Source organism: Peromyscus eremicus, chromosome 15 (genome assembly GCF_949786415.1).
Source record: "Peromyscus eremicus chromosome 15, PerEre_H2_v1, whole genome shotgun sequence".
Taxonomy (NCBI): Eukaryota; Metazoa; Chordata; class Mammalia; order Rodentia; family Cricetidae; genus Peromyscus; species Peromyscus eremicus.
Window position 1 is genome coordinate 319,755 of NC_081431.1, and position 20,818 is coordinate 340,572.

A 20,818-nucleotide genomic window follows, 5' to 3' on the forward strand; every position below is an offset into this window, starting at 1 on the left:
GCCAGTTGCATTGAAGCTGTTTTTGGATGTTGGATCATCTGGACCATGGTGCCATTGGAGACCTTCCAGGGGGTCTTGGTTGATCAAACCATATTAGCTTGGAAGCAATACATAGGCTCTCATCTTCTGTGGAAACAAAAGCAGAACCTCTTTTCCAAAGCAATGTATCCTTAGACACAAGTTTTGAAGTCAAGATACCTTTAATATATATATATATATATATATATATTGGTTTAACTCAGCAGCGTTTACAATCAAATGTCTTTTTACAGTTAAAATTCCCAAAGACAATATAATCCAGATTCTCTATGTAATTTCCATCTTTACCTGGCTTATTTTTATATTACTTTTACTGTCTCTTTAAAGACTTTATTTTTTAAGTCTTTAAACTACTTATTTATATAACTGTCTATCTTCCTTTTCCTCTCTCTTCCAAGCCTACATGCACTTTTACACATAATGTAAACCATTTAGAGGTTTATTCAATCTGAATTTGCCTTATTGTGAATCTATGATCCTTCTCCGCCCATTTCAGCTTTTCAACATGGCAGAGGTAATTCACCTCCAGCTCTGGGAGCCATTCCACTGATTCTAGGAGGCAGTGGGTCCATGCCTCCATCCAGTAGTGTGTAGCTCAGAAACTTTTTTTTTTGTCTGTACTAGCAAAAGCTAATATGCAGCATACTGCACAGCTTGGAGATGCCTCTGTGTACCACAGCAGGAATCCACCATGCTGCAAGTCAAGCCCACATGCCGCAAAACCACCATACTGTAGCTTACAGCTTGCCTGAGCAACACATTTAGCAAACTTTTTTTAGCTCCATTTTAGAATCTTTTTTTTAAGTTCTCTCAAGTTTTAGGTGGAAAGTCAAGCCAACACATTGGGCAGCCAAATGTAGCTGGAAGTTTTCTCTGGTCCTGCCCAGTACTGTAGTCAGGATAAATCTCTCCCACCCATGTCCCACAGCTGCTTATAAAATAATCACTCGGAGGCTTATTATTTACAAACTTATGGTCATGGCCTATGGCTCAATTTTCTTGCTACCTAGCTCTTATAACTAAACTCAGCCCATTTCTATTAATCTGTATGTTGCCGTTGCCACATGTTTCGTGGCTTTACCTGTGTGCCATTACATGCTGCTCCCTGGATGGCGAGATGGCGTCTCCCCTGCCTCTGCTTTTCTTCTTCCTGTCTATCTGCTTGGATTTCCACCTGTCTCTAAGCTGCCTTGCCATAGGCCAATGCAGCTTTATTCATCAACCAATCAGAGCAACACATTCACAGCATACAGAAAGACATCACACAGCATGTCTTCTTCTATCAAGATATCTCCCTCATTGCTCTCCCAGTCTGTCCTTGTTCCAGCTCGACCATCCCATTCCCCCATGCTCCCATCCCTCTTCCCCTACCTTCCATTGCCCCCCTTACCCCCAGTTTACTCAGGAGATCTCATCTATTTCCCCTTCCCAGGGCAATTCTTGCCTCCCTCTTAGGGTCTTCCTTGTTACCTAGCTTCTCTGGAGCTGTGGATTGTAGTCTGGTTATCCTTTGCTTTACATCTAGTATCCACTTATGAGTGAGTACATACCATGTTTGTCTTTCTGAGTCTGGGTTGCCTCACTCAGGATGATATTTTCTAGTTCCATCTGTTTGCCTGCAAATTTCATGATATTGTTTTTTACTGCTGAGTGTGCTCCATTGTGTATATGTACCACATTTTCTTTATCCATTCTTTGGTTGAGGGGCATCTAGGTTGTTTCCAGGTTGTGGTTATTATGAATAATGCTGCTATGAACATAGTAGAGCATGTATCCTTGTGATATGTTTGAGCATTCCTTGGATATGTGCCCAAGAGCAGTATAGCTGGGTCTTGAGGTAGATTGATTCCCAATTTTCTGAGAAACCTCCATACTGATTTCCAAAGTTAGCCTAGCATGTTTAGGCCTGAGTTCAACCCCCAACAGCACAAGAAAACAAAGATCACTCCATTTTCAAACATATATTTGTATGTCTTCTTTTCTAACTTGTATTCATTTTTTTTGTTTTTCTTACCTAATTGCTTTGGTTAGATTCCAATACCATGTTGACTATAAGTGGCAAACATGGGTACCAAATCTTGTTCCTGATTTTAGAGGGAAAGTTTTCAACTTTCATTATTGATAATATTAACTGTGGGTTATTTTTATATGGGATTTATTTTGTTGAGAAAGTTTCTTTCCATTTCAGGTTGATAACTGAAGTATTTATTGAGCCAATTCAGTATCTTTTATTTTAATTAGAATCTCATGAAATTTACAGACTCATTTTGAGAATATACTAATGAGCAACTTTCTATGCTACTATATAATATTACTATAGTGTATACTAGACAGGAAGAAAGCTAATAATGAAAACATGAAACTGTGGGATTCTATGACACTACTCAAAATAAGATATATTAATGGAGTTTATAAGGAAAATTAAAGTTTAGGAGTTTTTATACATGGGTTAAAAAATAAATTTGAGAATTTAAAGGATTTTGATTTTTATTTATTCTTTATTTCTCTTTTTGTTCTATTTTACTTAACCCAGTTTTCTTTCTTTTTTTTTCTAGGATATCCTAATCCCCATGAAGGAATATTTGCCCAAGAATTAGGTTACTGTTTCAGTTATTTATACCCCTGAAGTATGAGACCTTAACAGTTAACATGGAAATATCATATATTTCAGTTACTGGCAGTTAAGAAGCATATCTTGTCAGTAGAAATAGGTGACATTTAGGATTAAGTAATTTAGGATTACTTACTTTGGGCTGACACCATGACAAATGTAAGTACTACTCTATAGAGTGATACATAGGTAAGTACAGTTTCATAGAAGGGCCTCAATATAGGGAAGTTAGTAAGCTGAGGTTACAGTCCATAAAATACAACTTGCCTTCCATGTGATTCTCTTCCTCTTCGTGTCTGACGTACACAGACCTTAAAGTGCTATAAGGTGGACAAACTTGTTTTTCTGTGAAAGATTGGTTTAGCACAATTTATGTAGGCCTCAGTTTATACAATGTACATTAAACAAAGACAAGTGTAGTTACAACAGTTAAAATTCAGTGAAATTTAAAGACATAATGAGTAGGACAAAAATCTGTTACGTTTTACTTATTAGATTAGTAATGATTCTTTTTTTAAAAATCACATTTGGCTTATTTTTTTATACATTTGTGTCTCTGTATGCATAGGAGATTGGGTATGATAAACCCATGGTAAACTGAAAATGTACTTATCATATTTACCTAAAGATTATCACAGATGTTCAGATGGTCAAAGTTTGGGTTTCACTTGTGTGATCCTAGTTCTATAGGAACTGTGGCTTTCCACTGCTGCCCAAGATCTAAGATAAAGTCTCATGTCATATTGCTAACCCAGGCAAAGGTCAAAATTCAAAGCTCAACACTGGTTTCTGCTGAATATGCATCAGTGTCATACCAATGTAAAATGAAAATCACTCAGTCAAACCATCACAGTTTGTGAACTGTCTATACATGCTTTAGCTTCAGATTCTGTGGTCATTATATGTCACTATGCCAGTAAATCCAGTGCTTTCTTAAATTGTTAAACATGTGATAAGTGTGTGTGAAATGAGAAGAGCAGAATTGTGGGAGCCCACAGAGGTTTCCTAGTGTGATCTGAGCTTGCTTTACCCAGCAGGGCTGCATAAGAGGATAGATTGACCATGTGCATGGTTACCAGGTGTTTGGAAGGGCCTGCATTTGGCTATGCTGAGGGAGGTCTTTTGCACCACCCCTTGGCATTCCTTTAAAAAGCCCTTTAGAAGAGACAGAAGGGGGCTGGTGGATTAGGATCCAGGCCCTCCTGAGACTATCCTATGTTTCTGTCTCTCTCTCCCCTCTATGTTTTTGTCTAAATCTCTTATCCCTCACTCCTCATGCATACCCTGGGGGAAAAGGTGGGGGCAAGTCCCCCACACAGAATTGAGACTAACACTTTATGCTTTGACTGACAGCAACTTAATTAAAAGTATGTAACTTTAGAAACAAATACATTATTAGACATAAATACTTTCAAAATTTAGGAATTTGTAGAATTTAATGTTCTCTGGTGACCTAGTTAGCATTAACTGTTAATTTGATACAGCCTAGAGTCACTTGAGAGGGCAGTATCAATTTAGGGATTTCCCAGATGAGATTGGCCTGTAGGCATGGGGAAAGAGGATTGTCTTAATTGTTGACTTATGTAGGAGAGCTCAGCCCACTAAGGACAGCACCATTCCCTGGGCAGGTAGTTCTGTACTATATATATAGCTTTCTTAAGCTAGCTAAGCATGAACCTGCTATCAATCTAGCAGTAGTATTCCTTCATGGTTTCTACTGTAATTCCTTAGTGGTGAGTGATTTCCCTGGTTAAAGGTAATGCTGCATGAATAGCTAGCAGGCCTGCCTTCAAGTTCTGCCTTGAGTTCCTGCCCTGACTTCCCTCAGTGAAGTATAAGCCAGACAAATTCTTTCCTCCCCTATGTTGCTTTTGGCCAGAGTAAACCAGAACACCCAGTTAATCAACTATGCTTGTTTAAATTCCTCTATACTGCTCATCAATGTATGCTGGTATTTCTTGAGCATGTCACATAAGTGCTCTGCTACTGAATTCCACCTCTTAGGTTACACTTTGCAAAGAGAAGGTCTTTGGTATTTAGGATTATGTCTTCATTTGGGGGGTGGTTGTGAGTGCATTAGGAAGACAAGGAGGGCCCTGATAAGGTAGAATATTATTTGTAAGAACTACAAATAAATTTGTTTAATTTATTGAAACTTATGACATTCTACAGATATACTTTTTGGGGAAATTGATTTTTTTTTTTTTTGGTTTTGGTTTTTCGAGGCAGGGTTTCCCTGTGTAGCTTTGCGCCTTTCCTGGAACTCACTTCATAGCCCAGGCTGGCCTCGAACTCACAGAGATCCGCCTGGCTCTGCCTCCCAAGTGCTAGGATTAAAGGCGTGCGCCACCACCGCCCGGCTTGATTTTTTTTTAAATTATAACACATTATAGAATGCATACTGAACTAAACCAAATATAAGAAGATAGTATATTGTGTAATGGTTTTCCTCTATTTGATGAATTCTAATTCTGTAATAACCTTTACTAAATAACCTGATGGGGTAAGAAAAAAATAACACTGAAAATTGAAGTTCACAAGTTAAACCCCAAACCTAGAAACAGATTTACAAGTATTCTGTGATCAAAATGACTTAGTTATGTTAATGATTGTGTTCAAAGTAGATAAATAAACTTTTATTATTTATTCTCCTAAGTGTGGACTAGCTGAACTAACCTAGAGACTTCTAAATGCTTGGCTTCTCTTTTTTCCCCTTAGATGCATGGATTATTGCTCTGATTGCTATTACTTCAAGTAAGTATCCCAAACTTTCCACTGCTTAAATCCAACTGTTACTGTAAAACAGTAAATTTTTAAAAGTTTTTAAACTTGAGATGAACAAACTTAGAAAACCTGGTCTTTTATGTATTACCCTCTGTTAATTTATATTATTTCATATTCTGTATGTCTACTTAGAAGTAGCCTGTAAGCAATGCATGCCTTCTTAAGATGATGTACTATGAATATTCATCCCAAGTATGCTTTTGATAATTTCTTTAAATTCAGCCAGGACTCTCCTCTGTCTTACTATGGACTGTGATTCCAGAGAATTGTATTTAGAGAATAAAGAGTGCAGATGGAATCTAAATGCATAACTGGTTACCACTGAAATATGACTGATTTATTTCTTCTGCTTAGATTTTGAATCTTGGCAATCATTCCAAGAGTTACATGCTATTCATTTTCCTTTTCTTGTAGTTGTTGGCATTGTTGTAGTTTGTCTCATCATACTCAGATATCTTGAGTACAGGAAGAAAGGGTAAGTATTCTGAGTTAGCCATGATCTTCAGCATGCCTTTGTGCAACTGGTTTGTCCTCTGCCTTGAGCACCATCCTTTTTAAAGTATGCCTGCAGTCATGTGCCCTACAAATTGCATTTCTTTGCTAAAACATGGTCAGCTGCTTTTAACATCAGTGCAGCATAAGGATCTGTGTGAAGTTGCTTTTTTAGCAGCTATTATGGCTACAGGAAAGTTTTCTATGGAATTTGAAGCTTTAGTTGCTTAGTGAAGCAAGGTCATTATGAAGTTTTTCCTGCTCTAGGTAAATCCTATTTCCTAAGTTTGAAAGTGGCCAAAATTATATTTGAAATATTTCGGTGTGATATTTTCACTTTAAAGTCACTAAAATTTTATGATTAAAAGCTTACATTTGTATAACTTGGCTAGTGGTAAGACGCTATGTAGGGGCCTGATTTCTTTATAGAGTTATTTATTAATGTTAACCAGGGTGATTGAGACCATCACCATTTGATTTCTCTCTTCTGTTCTCCTAAATGTTTCTTTTTTCCTACAGACTAATGAATGAATTAAAAGTAGCTGAAGGGCTAAAATTTGCAGGGCACTCTATTATCTTTTATCTGTGTTCTACCTCTATAAAAAACGAAAACAAAGGGGGATTAGAACAGGAAAAAATACAAGTACATATATTTAAAAAGAAATAAGGTTTAGAAGAGACAAAGGTATTCAGGATGATATGTCCATAGGTGAAAATAGGGATTCAAAGTATCAAAATTAAATGTAGCAAATTTACATATAATGTAAGATTTGGAAAAAATTTTAGGACATGGATCAGATTAGTGCTTTGACATTTCTGATAGGAATTAGGTAGTTTCATTTTTGTTTCTTTTCTTGTCACTTTAAAACAGTTCCAAGGCATATCTGAATAGGCGAATGTGGTGAGAAGCAGGCTGAGGTGGGGGGCTTCATTGCCACCCAGGACCATGGTCTTTTATATACATAAAGTTATATGGATAAAAGTGTTTGCTGCATGATTCATTATGTCACACTACGGCTTCCACAATGAGATTTTTTTCCTTTTTCTTTCTCTTAAATTTTATTTTATTTGTGGAGGGGGGAGGTTGCAAAGGGATGGGAAATGAATGGGATCGATATGCATGATGTGAAAGCCACAAAGAACAAATAAAAAAGAAAGTTTAATAATAAAAAATAAAAGAGCTCTGACATCATCCCTAATAAATGCAAGACCCGTATTTCATGTGTCATTTTAAATTAATCATCAGGTTTGGGCTCTTAAGTAGAAATATATTCTTCACATGTAAAAAGCTCAGTCTTTTTATTTATATTTTTAAATAAAATCATTTTATTCTAATTAACTCAAATAAAAACATCACACAGCTAGACTGAGGAAGTCACTCAAATACTTGCCCAGTCCCAAATCCTATACATTTTGATGATCTTCTATATCATTAGTATAGCCATTCTGAAGTAATAGAGCGTTGCTTAGGGTTTTACATTTTCTCTGTCAATCATATTTTTATTTAATTACCCATCAGCAAAAAAAGGGGGGAGGGGACTATGTCAGAGTTAAAAGTAGAAAAAGAAAATAAATTTTGAAGCTTTTAAATATTACCTTATTATCTGTTTTAAGTGCCTGTAATTCCTTTATTTGAATCTTAAATCTTGTATTTATAGGACATCTAGTAATAACACTTGATTTATCTATTGATTGTATTTCTTTAAATTACATTGATAAACAATGTTACTAAGGAATACTATCAGTGGTTTTATTACTGTAAAAGGTTTGTGTAGAAATAACTTCCAAAGAAAGTAAAACAAAGTAGATTTTCATTGCCTTTTTTGTTATTGTTCATAACATCACTCCATAAAAATTCATAATGGATTTCTAGAAATATTAATATACTATACAGACTGTATAGCTATTGTTTAATGGGTCTTTTAAAGCTAAGCAATTACCTGATCATTGTCCTCACAAATATTCAATAGTGACTTGAAAATCTAAAAATAATTTGTTTTGTCATTTTTCTTGTTCATATGTAACAATACAGTGGTCTATCAGAATATTCAATTTAAAAATACTTTGGGAAAATTATTTGTCTTCTAACAGTGCAATGTATAGAGTAGTACACTTTTAGAAAAAGTTTCCAAGAATGGTATTGGAAGAATAACTCTTAATTGCCTCTGAGCTAAAATATAAATTGCATTGATAGTCTTTCAGGATATACTTTGCCCTTTTTAATGACAAGAAGCCAATATAACATATGATGGTTAAATTAAAAATTAGGTTCTTCCCATGCTTACCGTGCAAATGCATTGAATTAATCTCCAGCAAACAAAAAAGTAATTTAATTTTCAGAATGCTTGGCTTCAGAACACTGAGGTTCATATACGGATGCATGTGGGGTTTTCTTTCCTTTTTTCAGGGAATATCTCACTATGTATCCCTGGCTAGTCTCAAGCTTGTGATGATCCTCCTGCCTTGCCTCCCTAGTGGTAATATTTTATCCCTAAATTTACTTTCCTAAGGGGTCAGATGCATTTCTTCTTTAACATAGCAAGCAATACAACTTTGTAGGCCCATGAATCACTTGGAGATCTTCTGATCCTTTGGTATGGGATAAGTCTGAGACCTACTGTCTAATGCAGTCCCAAGGGTGCTGTATGGTCCACTGTATAAAATTATCCATGGGCCAATGTTGTTGAAATTAAAAAAAAAAACACTGTCAAACTCATTGTCTTTTAGTTTATTTTCTTTTCTGATATTTAAGGTCATTAAAGTCTCTGTCTCTCTGTTTCTGTCTCTGTCTCTGTCTCTGTCTCTGTCTCTCTCTCATAGTGAGTTTCTCTCCTGAAACTATATAAAACAGACTGGCCTCAAACTTACAGAGATTCACCTGCATCTGCCTCCCAAGTGTTGGGATTAAAGGTGTATGCACAATTGTGCCCAGCCACTATATTTTTTTAAAGATTTATTTTTATTTTATGTGTAGGAGTGTTTTTTCTACATGTATATAAATGTATGTTCCTGGTTCACAAGAGTGGGTCTTTGTTTTATTTAAATCTTTTGTGCTATTTTCTTAATAGTGCTTAATGTCCATAACCTTTCCCCTCAAAGTGGCTTTCATTGTCCCTGAGTTAGCAGGAATAAACTCCTGTTATCCTCTAGTCTCACTTGACAATCAACACAGAAGACTTCTGTGAGAAAATGTCAATTTCCCACACATAGAAATCTGTCAGATCTGCAGCAGACACCAGTTGGTGTCTGCTATTTAGTTCAATTCAAATTCCACAGCTAGGTAGATCTCCACAACTTTCCCTTTTAGATGTCAGTCCTAAGCTCAGCTATTTTACCTGTGCTTTTGACCCACCAACTATAAATCATGAGTTTGAATTGCAAAGGAAAAGATGTGTCAGAGAAGGGCAAGAAGGCTCCATGACTTCTAGGGTAACTACCCCTAGAAACTTTTTTGTTCCCCTGTCTGGAATCTCCAAACCCAATTCTTTCTTCCTTTTTTTTTTAAATCATGATTAATTAGTTCATTTAGCCTTCATCCCTTTGTGGTGATATTGTGTTCCCCAAAATATTGTGCACCCTAATAAACTTATCTGGGGTCAGAGAACAGAACAGCCACTAGATATAGAGGCCAGAAAATGGTGGCACACATGCCTTTAATCCTAGCATTCGAGAGGCAGAGATCCATCTGGATCTCTGTGAGTTCAAAGCCACGCTGGAAACCACCAGGCATGGTGACACATGCCTTTAATCCCAGGAAATGATGGCAGGAAGCAGAAAAGTATTTAAGGTATGAGGATGAGGAACTAGAGCCTGGTTAGGCTTTTAGGCTTTTGAGCAGCAGTTCAGCTGAGATCCATCTGGATGAGGACTTAGAAGCTTCCAGTCTGAGGAAACAGGATCAGCTGAGGAATTGGCAAGGTGAGGTGGCTGTGGCTTGTTCTGCTTCTCTGATCTTCCAGCATTCACCCCAATACCCAGCTTCAGGTTTGTTTTTATTAATATGACCTTTTAAGATTCGTGCTACATCCCTTCTTGGGAGGCTGGGCAGTAGGGCTGCGTTTCAATCCTCTAGTATTGTCTAGCCCTTTTCTGAAGCTTCTGAGAGGTTCCAGCCATGAGTTAGTTCATTAGCATACAAAAAGACATCATTTTGAAGAGTCCAAGAATATTAATTAAGAGTTCCTGGCACGCCGGGCAGTGGTGGCGCACGCCTTTAGTCCCAGCACTTGAGAGGCAGAGCCAGGCAGATCTCTGAGTTCGAGGCCAGCCTGGTCTACAGAGTGAGATCCAGAACAGGCACCAAAACTACACAAGAGAAACCCTGTCTCGAAAAACAAAAACCAAACAAACAAAAAGTTGTTGGCTACAGAACAATGGTAGAGACCAAATATGTATTTCACAGTATCACATTGCCATTGTAACTTCTTATATAAGACTATAAAATGTGTAATGTGTACTTACTTTTCTATTTTTAGGGGATAATTGGAAAAAGGCATAGATGTTCTCAAATTTCTGTTAAAGTATGTTTTAAAAATCGGTTTTGATGTAAATAAATATTTGTGATGACTTGAGAGCATAGTGATCCTTCTCTAGCTCTCACCACAGAGTGCAGACATTGTACAAATAATACAAAGAGCATTAGCATCATTTAAATTTGTGGAAAATAGCCAAAAGGTTAAAAGTATTCTATAGTTTTGCTTAATGACTCTCAGGTATAAGAAAAGGATAGAATTTGGACTGGGGTGGTAGCTTGCCAGTAAACTATTTGCCATACACACATGAAGACCTGAATTTAATTCCCAGGACCTACATAAAAAGCTAGGTGTGGTGGCACATACTTGCAATCCCAGCACTGGGGATGCAGACGTAGATAAATTCCGGGTTAGCCTAGCCTGTCATATATACATATACAAAATGGGTTAGGATCATTGATAGGGGTCTCAAGTCTAGCCCACAGGCTTCTCTCCATTTTCCTCCCTAGCCTCCTTTCCTCATTAATTCTCTCCTCTTGGAAGCAACATAGTGTTTGACTCACATCTTACAAGTCTGTGTGCTTCTGAACTACAAATGCTTTTTGTTTAAATGTTTTCACTTGTGACTCCCCCCCCCCCATATATACATGATTTTCCTTACTTACATCCCTAGAGAGGTAAGAGTTATCCCATTAATGAAAATTATTTGCATAATTCATGTTTTATTATACATGACAGTAATTTTCATTGTTTTCCATTAGTGATATTTACTACCTGGAATAACTTAAATTAATATTTACTGGTTCAGTCATGTTATCATCTGTAAATTGGGCTTAAATGAAACAGCTTAAAAACTGTGACCAGTACAGACAGCTGAGGAGTACAACAAGGTGCAGAGAGTCAAGGATCCAATTAATTTCAGCATTTTTTTCTACTTGACTCTCAAACTTCTGAGCATTCAGCAGACTTTTCTACAATTTTTTTTTGAGACAGGGTTTCTCTGTATACCCTGGCTGTCCTGGAACTCACTATGTAGACCAGGCTGGCCTCAAACTCAGAGATCCACCTTTCTCTGCCTTGTGGGTACTGGGATTTAAGGTATGCACCACCACTTCCTGGCCTCTACAATTTTATGTACCAAAGAATACATAGGAAAATATTGTGTAATTGTTTAGAAAGTGTATAACAAAATCACAACCCCTAAATTTAGAGGTCATGTTGTAAATTACTTGAGGATCATCCTGTACATGCCTTTAACTCCAGCACTCAAGAGGAAGAGGCAAACAGATCTCTCTGAGTTTGAGGCCAGCCTAAGTGAATTCTAGCCAAGGCTACATAGTGAGACCCTGCCTAAAAAAAGAAAGAAGGAAAAAGGAAAGAAATAAAGAGAAAATTGCATGGAAAAGAAAAAATTCATACCATAGAAAGAAATTATACCCAATGCAAAATCAAGATGCATCAGAAAACACTTGACTTGTCATAAAGATGATTCATAAGAGATTTAATATATATTGTTTTCCTCCGAGATTAAAATTATATAAACCTGAACTTGAGTTTTTACAGTATTACAGAGTGGTTCAAAGGTAAACACAGAACAGCACTGTCATATGTGCTCATCTGATGAGTGGTATGTGATTTCAGAGTTAATGTTATGTACTTGAGTGAGAATCCTGAAATCTCAGTTCATAAGCCTGGAGATCATCTTTATTCAATAACCCCATACTAGGCAACTCTTCCTTTGTAGTGACTTTATTTAGCCCCTTTCCCTTCCTAACACATACCTAACTGATGAGAGCTACAGAGAAGTAAAATTTACAACTCTTAGTTTTATCTTCAATGTAAAATGTTGTTTTGAAAAGCAGCTGGTGGATATTAAGACACCAGTCTCATGAGTTCAGATATATTGGCAGGAAAGATAAAAGAGGAAGCTTAGATTCCTGTTCTCTTCACCAAATTATTGATGTTTTCTTATATTCTTTTTTCCAAGTTTAACACAGACAGGACTCTGTTGTGAAGTTGTCTTAAACAGTTATGACCCAGTACCCTTCTAGTAGTCCAATTGTCTCTACTTCTGAAACAGCTATAAACCTAGACATAAAAGTGTTTTTTGAGCCTGAAGGGAAACAGTCAACAGAACCAGTTCATTTCAAGTGCAAACAGGGGAAGAAAATGCCCTTTATAGAAACCAAAGTACAGTTTACATTTTACAAATGTACACAACTCCAACTTAAAACTAATTCCATAAAGGTATTTACATGTTTCTCTGAACCAAAATATATTTGGCATATTATAGAAAAACAATATAGCCTCAGCTTTTGAAAAAAATATACTTGTGTCTGGCAGTGGTGGTGCACACCTTTAATTCTAGCACTGGGGAGGCAGAGACAGTGGATCTCTGAATTCGAGACCAGCCTGGTCTATAGAGCAAGTTCCAGAACAGCCAGGGACACATGGAGAAACCATCTCAAAATGTCTCGAACCCCTCCCCCCCAAAAATTATAGTTGTTTTACCTTAAGCTTTCTGATTCCATCCACCAGTTTATCTTTGGATTAAAGTAAATTAAGTGTTATGGTGGTACACACCCATAATACCAGGATACAGGAAGCTGAGGCAGGAGAATCCGGAGATGGAGGGCAGCCAGAACCACCTAGTAAGGCTGCCTAAAAACTAAAGAAAAAAAAAAAGTGTTCCTCTATTTGTGCTACAATGTATATCTACATGGCTAGGAGTTAGGGCAGATCCTATGAGACCTTTCCCTAGTCCATGAAATCTTGGGAACAAGACCCACAGAGGCTCATGGGAAGGCTTGTTTCATGAACAAAGTTGGTGTCTCTGATCACAGGGTAGAAGAAAGACAAAATGGGCCCACTAGGAGAGGCCTCTGGTCTGTCCAATCATGACAGTTATACTTTCTAGTCTCCTGGGACAGCTGAAGAAAGCTAACTCGGAAAGCAGTGTTTAGAACTGAGCTTGGGAGTGTGGGTAAACATTTAGAGATAATTCAGTGACTGCTAAAGTTAATTTCAAAAACCGATTAGAAATTCAGTTTCATTTTTTCCTCATTAAAATAGCTTTTAAAATGCAATTCCAAACTTATCATTGCTTTTAAAGAAAGATTTATTTTATTTTTATGTGTCTGAGGATTATGTGCATGTGAATACAGTTGCCTATGGAAGCCAGAGGCCTTGGATCCCCTGGAGCTGAAGTTATAGGTGGTTATGAGCTACCTGATATGGAGGCTAGGACCCAAACTCTAGACTTATGCAAGATCATTGCTTTTTTTTTTTTTTTTTTAACGTTTTCTGAGTGTTGGATTTCTTTTTAACTATTAAGAAAAAAGATTCCACTAAATAAAATATAGCACTCTTAAGAAAATTCAGTGATAAGCTAAACTATTAAGTCACTTACTATAGCAGTCTTAAGAAACTGCTGTTATGAGTATAGTGACAGGATCATAATGACAGCCTAGTTCACAGACAGAAACAGGTAATCATTGCTGGCTTTTGCACTGTGTGGTCATCCCTAAAGAATGCATGCACACTGGTAAATAACTGGTTGCTCTAAGTTTTGGGTTAAATTTTGCAGTCGGTTTCCTAAGGCAGGGCCTAGAGTGCAGCTTTCTCTACTCAAAAGTGAATGGCCACAGTATGGACTTTTAGAATCACTGTTTCTCTCAGACTTCATCAGGTGCAAAACTCTGAGACTAGACAAGCCTGCATGCCTCCCTCGTCTTTCCCATTGGTCCTAAATCAAAACAAAGGAAACATTTACTAAGTACTATGTACATAGCAGCTTTACTTCTTGTTTTAGAGGGGATCAAAAACACAAGGATAGAAGAGTTTTGTTTTTAGGGTGAGACATGATCAGACTCAATACAATAAAAAGTATTTTTTTTTTAATTGTCTACCTTGGGGCTGGGAAAACATAGCTCAGTAGTAGAGTACTTACCTAGTATGTATTAGGAACTGGATTCCATTCCCATCACCACAAGAAAAAAATGCCTATTTTCAAAGTAGGTTTCTGGAACTTAATTTCTGCATGTAGTTATATTTGTTTTGATGCTGCCCTTATACCTTGTCTTGTAGGAAAACCGGGGTTAAAGCTAAGTCTACCACTTCCCTGAAAAGGTCAACCTCACAAACAGAGAAAACTGCATCATTGCCACAAATCTCAAAAAGCAGCGTATCTGTTGCCTCTAATCTGTAAGTCACTATTTCCACTGTCATGCATGCAATTATTGGGTCACAGTGCTCACAATTTAATGTGTAATTCATGCACTTTAAAATGTGTATGAATTTTTTATAGAAAATGTGTTTGGTTTCCTTTAACTATCATTTGTATTTAAAAGCATGCCAATACCATATCCTGACCCACTTGAGACTGGGAAATTATTAATTTCATAATAATGTGCAACTCAGAGAAATATAATTTATAATGAAATTACATTTCAGCTAACATGGTGGCACATGCCTATAGTCCAGAGGTAGGAGAATGGTGAGTTTGAAGTTAGCCTGGCTACATTTTAAAGCAAAACCTTGTCTTTAAAAATTACATTTTATTTGTTTTAAAAAGAGGGTGATTTTGAAGTCTTTTTAATGCTAATTCTTAAGATTTCTCTTTTTGACAATTCTAAAAATATATTTTCTATATGGTTCATTATAAAAAGCCTTCATAAATGCACATACCCCTTCAGCTCTGATCCATTAAAACCAGAACACTAAAAATTGGGAATATAAACAATTTAGAAATCCTTAACTAAGAATATTAATAGCAAAACTATGTAAATGTTAGTAGAGTAAAATCCTACTTTTCTGACAATTTCAATGATTTAAATAAATTAGAAGTTTGATGTCTGGCATTTAACTTTTTTGAACATCAATAAACCAGCCAAAGAAACACTACTAAGATTTCACAGCTAGTTGCATGCTTCTGTAAAAGGCTATATGGCTGTGATACCCATAACAAGAATCTACAAAGTGAACACTGTAGCCTTTTTGTTGAGTCACTCACTCTGAAGTTCTGGCTATTTACGACTTTCTTTTTTTTTTTTTTTTTTGGTTTTTCGAGACAGGGTTTCTCTGTGTAGCTTTGCACCTTTCCTGGGACTCACTTGGTAGCCCAGGCTGGCCTCGAACTCACAGAGATCTGCCTGGCTCTGCCTCCCGAGTGCTGGGATTAAAGGCGTGCGCCACCACCGCCCGGCTATTTACGACTTTCTTTCATTAAACACACATCTTTAAACAAGCCACCTAAGTTGTTTGTAAAGAATACATTCATCAGATAACTTCAAGAGTGCGGAAAACAGGCACTGCACATCGCCTTTGCCAGGGGAAGCCTTTTTCTTAACCACTCTCCTGAAGGCACTCCTGCTGTCAGCTGTACTGAAGGAGCTGTTAGCAGGTCATACTCAAGTAGTAGAACAGAGCTTAGCCTCCACCAGGTCCCAACCCAGTGGCTGAGGAACTAGTGCTGAAAGAGGAAACTGCCACTCCTGATTAGCTGTCTTTTCTAAGGTGTGTTTTAAACTTTTACATTCAGTAGCATAGAATGGCCAAAGAAGCATCATGTTGGGAAGACTGGGTGAAGGTGAATCCTGTTTTGAGTATAAACACCTGCAGTCACTCTGAGTGACCCCTCTCCCTTTGTGCCCCCCAGTGGATACTTTGGAAAGATAATGTTTGAACAGAAAAACAAACTGCCCAGAAACTCTGAATTAAGAAAAATTGAAGTCTATACTCATTTTCACAAACTTTTAAAAAATGTAGCAATTGTACCTAGGCCTCATGGTATACCTATAATCTCAGCATTTAAAAAACAGACAAAAAGATAGGTTAAAAAATAATTTACTAATTGTTTAAAAACAAGAAATGGCTTTACTGTTTTTAAACTTAATTTAAAATATTTTTAATCAATAGCATGTTCTGCTTCAAATTTAACCTTCAAATTAGTACTTATATTTGAGATATATAAATCTATATTTTTATTTTTACCAAATAATTTGTCAGTTATATAAATGTATGAGGAAAAGTGTTTTTTGTTTTTAAGATTGTCTAAATGAAAGAGAAAGAGGCATATTTGAACTTAAAATGTTCTTTTAATTACAGAGCTGTATCTGAAGCAAACTGAGAAGTCCCATGTGTGGAAGTCATTACTGTTCCATTTTTGAAAACTGGCTTTTCAAGTCTGGCAAAAGTAAAATTATATATTTGCAGGAGCTTCATTTGTGGTAATATATGTGTGTATGTGTTTCTAGTGTAAATATTCTGTTTCTAACTGCGATCTGTGTCTAACCTTTTTGCCATCTCCTCACATCTCAGACCCTCCAGCTTACCAAGGTTTCAACTCTGAGCCCTGAGTGCCTGTGTCCTGAGCAAAATGTTCAGTGACATGTTACCTGCAGGAAGAAAGCCGTATTTCCAAGCATGACATCAGACCTTCTACAATTCCAACTCTTCTTCCTATGCCTCACATTTTCACTGCACTTAATGGTTGTGCAGTAAGCACACATCTGTGTCTTTCACACTCTCGATCTCTTGTTACCTAAAATGCTTAACATCCTCTCCAGATCCATGTATCTCCAAGGCCAATGCATGTCCTACCTGTCCTGTGAAGCTCTGACTCCTCAGGCTCTTAATCTTTTATTGCCTAGCCTTAGGTTAGCCACATTTAAGACTCTATATGTGTCTAATAGGAGATGTAACTTTTATGTCACTTTAATGCATTCATAGGACTCAAAAAATAAAGTCTACCAATTAAAGTAAAAACTTGACCTGTGTAACTAATAGGATTTGGTTTTCTTTATGCAAAAAGAGTTCTTGCTGCCTTTGCAGATGTGAAGTAAGCCAGACTAAGTAAAGCCAAGCCAATGTTTCTCACCTGAGGCTGTCTAGCCTTCCCCAGGAAGATTTTATTGACACTAAGAACCACCCTAGTGGGCACTCATATTATTAATTTGAGGTGTGACCTGAACACAGGAGGTTTTGATTTCTCCAGTGATTTTAATCTGCCAGCTGAGGCTGAGAACCTGCATTAGCGATTCTCAGGCCTGACAGTCAACTCTCCATATAAACTTATAAAGAGGGTAAAAACTTAAAGAAAATCACAGTTTAATTCTGCTCATTAAAAAAATTTTCAAAGACTTGAATTTAATGTTGTTCATGGGTTGGGGATGTAGCTTAGCAGAAAGGTTGCTCAGCATGCACAAGACCCTAGATTCAATTCTCGGCACTGGGAGAAAAAAAGTCATTAACAGATTATTAACATAACCTTGTTTGCCTAGAAGTCTTAATGTCTGTCAAAATAAGCAATGATAAAGTTTTAAAATATAATAGTAATATTAATGAATATCAACACAGAATGAAAATTACATTGACTAAAGCATTTTAGACAATTAGTATGAGACTAGCATATTTTTCATTGGCATAAAATACAGAGAGAACTTTTACAGTAACCAACAATAAATTGTCTAAATTATGCTAGAAAGACTTGGGGGCAAAATTGAATTTGCACTTTAAAGTAATTTTAAGGTTTTAGGGAAATGAGCAGTTCTACAGTGTTCTAAAGCTTGTGATACCAGATAGCTAACATTTTAACCAAGACTAGATTTTGCGTATTTTAACAATTTGCCTACTTAAGAGCAGAATTTAACAGCCTATTAACTTTTAGAACTGATTCAGAATTGAGTGAATCTGATACACGAGTGTTTTCCCCTATGTTTTGGATCTCTAGGCTCATCCAGGGGTTACCCTAGATGAGCTGCCAACCTTTGAGACATAGCACTGCCGCCATCCTATAGACTGTTTGGAGTATTTGACAGTCCTCTGCCCCTTCACTGTGAGGTTGTCATTGCTGGAACTCCAGAGCCATTAATTTTATTTTAGGTCAGGTAGAACACTAGCTCTCTTCTGCTTTTGGGAAAGTAACAATTTCTTTGTTCCTTACTTCTTAATATGGGGAAAATATAATACTGGGGGAACAGAGGTGAGTGCACAATTTCCCTTCTTGCTTGCTTACATACAGCAAATGAATACACTGCCACACAATGCTGGAAAACTACCCACCTATATTCCTGACATGACTGGACAAAATCCAGTAAAACTTGACACAGGTAGTAAAAGTGATGTGAGGAATAAGCAGACAAAACTTTAGCTATGAATACTGTTGTACAATACAATGCTAAACCCTGTGTTGAACCACTAGAAACAGGAGCTCTGGTGTCCTGGTGTTTGGTGTTTGTGGCTTCACTGGGAATTCAAGGAACATCTAATGCTTAGGTGAACACAGTAAGTATGGTGCTTGGAAAAATCAAGTCATCTGATTACCTACCTCCACCTGCAACAACTCCTCAAAAAATATTAAATCTATACTTGAGGTGAGCTTCAAACATGAAGAGTTCCTTCTGTAGGTTCCCACAGCAATATGCTTCTCAAATTCTGATGTACAGGTTAATCACATCGTGATCTTATTAAAAGGTGAACACTAATCAGAGAAGACAGTGTGACCAGTGAAGCTTGAGGAAGAGGACAAGCCAAAGAATACAGTCTGTTTATAGACAAAGAAAGGCATAAACCTTTTTCCTTCATATTTCTGAAGGGTTTATGTCTGACAGCACCTTGATTTCAGTCCAATAAAAATGTCAGATTCCTGCTATCCAGAACTGTTAAGAATGTGTGTGTTAAGGCATCACATTTGTGCTAATTTGTTACAGCAGTTATAGGAAATTTATACACCAACATAATAACTGGAAGGAAGCAAAGAACTACGACCAAAATAGTATGGGCTTTTCAGAAATAGGGAAATGGCTCTCAGCCCTGACCGTACACTAGACTCATCTGAGCCCCATTCCGAGACCAGTTAAAATAGTACTTCCTTATTGATGACCAAAGCTGTAGCAAGGTACTACTGGGTTAGAATGTGCCCCAGATATAACATATTAAAGGGACTACCTTAGGCTTCCCTAAAAAGTATGGACATATCAGTGTGCTAGCTATTCCTGAGACTATACGCCAGCTTCCAAATAGAAGGTCTGGACCAACTTCTTAGAGATGCTAGGGTCCAGACTTAATTCATTTGATCTACTAAACTGACTGTAGATCTTGCTTCCTCCAGTTAACAAAAGTGCATTATATTCACTTCTAAAAAGTCTGGTAAGGCTTAAGTTAATAATGCTTCAACAAAAGACTGTCTACCTGGGTTGACAGCATGGTTTCATAAGCCTGACTCAGGAGGGTATTGCCAAAAAAAAAAAAAAAAAAAAATTCTACATTACCAGTCAGTTACGACTGGTAATTTTTTTTGTTTGGTTTTTTTTGTTTTGTTTTGTTTTGTTTTGTTTTGTTTTGTTTTGTTTTTTGTTTTTCGAGACAGGGTTTCTCTGTGTAGCTTTGCGCCTTTTTCCTGGAACTCACTTGGTAGCCCAGGCTGGCCTCGAACTCACAGAGATCCGCCTGGCTCTGCCTCCCGAGTGCTGGGATTAAAGGCGTGCGCCACCACCGCCCGGCTTACGACTGGTAATTTTATGTGGCAATTTTATGTAAAGGGCTCTAAGCATCCAGATTAAAAAAAAATAACTGTTTGAGAGGCGTTCTGGTTCCATTTTGCTTCTCAGAACTTCAGGATATGGAACTGTTTAAGCATTCAATAAGGATGTTATAGTTTTCTGTTATGGAAAGAAATCTTATATCATTGTTTTTGTGCTTTGATATTAAACTTCTAGCACTTAACTCATTTAAGAACTAGAATCACGACCTGGGGTATTTTAATTATATTTTCCAATATAAATTAATTGGGAGCATTGGACAGGGTAGCTAAGTTTAAAAGAAGAAAAAGGCTTAATGTGTAGTTAATACCACAGACTCAAACTGTCATACTTAGAGGAGCTGCAGTCTCCTACTTTAGTGGGGCAAATTAAACAATACAGCTGAGGGACTTTGCCATTCCCACCACCATATCCTGAGACTTAGAACATGTATTCTTCAATCAAAAGCTTGAAATAGCTCTGCAGCTGCAGGATGTATCATAGTCACTGAGAAGTCTTTCCAGCAAATGCTCCATTCACCTCCCACTTCCAGCACAATAGGCAAGGCAGCCATCTGGGGTAAGACTACTGGGATGTGGGCTCAGAAAAAGCTTCCTGGGCAGCTGATTTGCCATCAGTTATTGAAACCCACTGGCTTGAAATAATATTGAAATGATTATACTGCAGATAGTTCATAGTTAGCTATGCAACTTCTATGGAAGGGGCCACCTGCTTTCTTCCTGAAGGTTCTCCAAGTATGAACCCTGCCCACCATCCCAATGCTGTCAAATCGCTGAACCGTTTTACAAAATTGTCTCACTGCCTATTCAAGGGTTGAAATAAACTATCAGCTGAAAGTAGAACTCCATCTGCTACAAATGGAACTGAAATTAGCCTGCTCC

At 37.2% G+C, this 20,818-nt stretch overlaps 1 protein-coding gene across 1 annotated transcript in view; it reads left to right on the plus strand.

The window, feature by feature from the left end:
* The window catches only part of LOC131925840 (membrane cofactor protein-like), a 40,656-nt gene extending 24,027 nt beyond the window's left edge, over window positions 1–16,629 (plus strand). Inside the window, exons 8-12 of the mRNA XM_059281219.1 lie at window positions 2,595–2,636; window positions 5,369–5,404; window positions 5,849–5,909; window positions 14,485–14,601; window positions 16,504–16,629. Of these exons, the coding sequence (XP_059137202.1) occupies window positions 2,595–2,636; window positions 5,369–5,404; window positions 5,849–5,909; window positions 14,485–14,601; window positions 16,504–16,525 (278 nt within the window). The 3' untranslated portion in view covers window positions 16,526–16,629. The remainder of the gene's footprint in view (window positions 1–2,594; window positions 2,637–5,368; window positions 5,405–5,848; window positions 5,910–14,484; window positions 14,602–16,503) is intronic.
* Window positions 16,630–20,818: the final 4,189 nt, after the last annotated feature.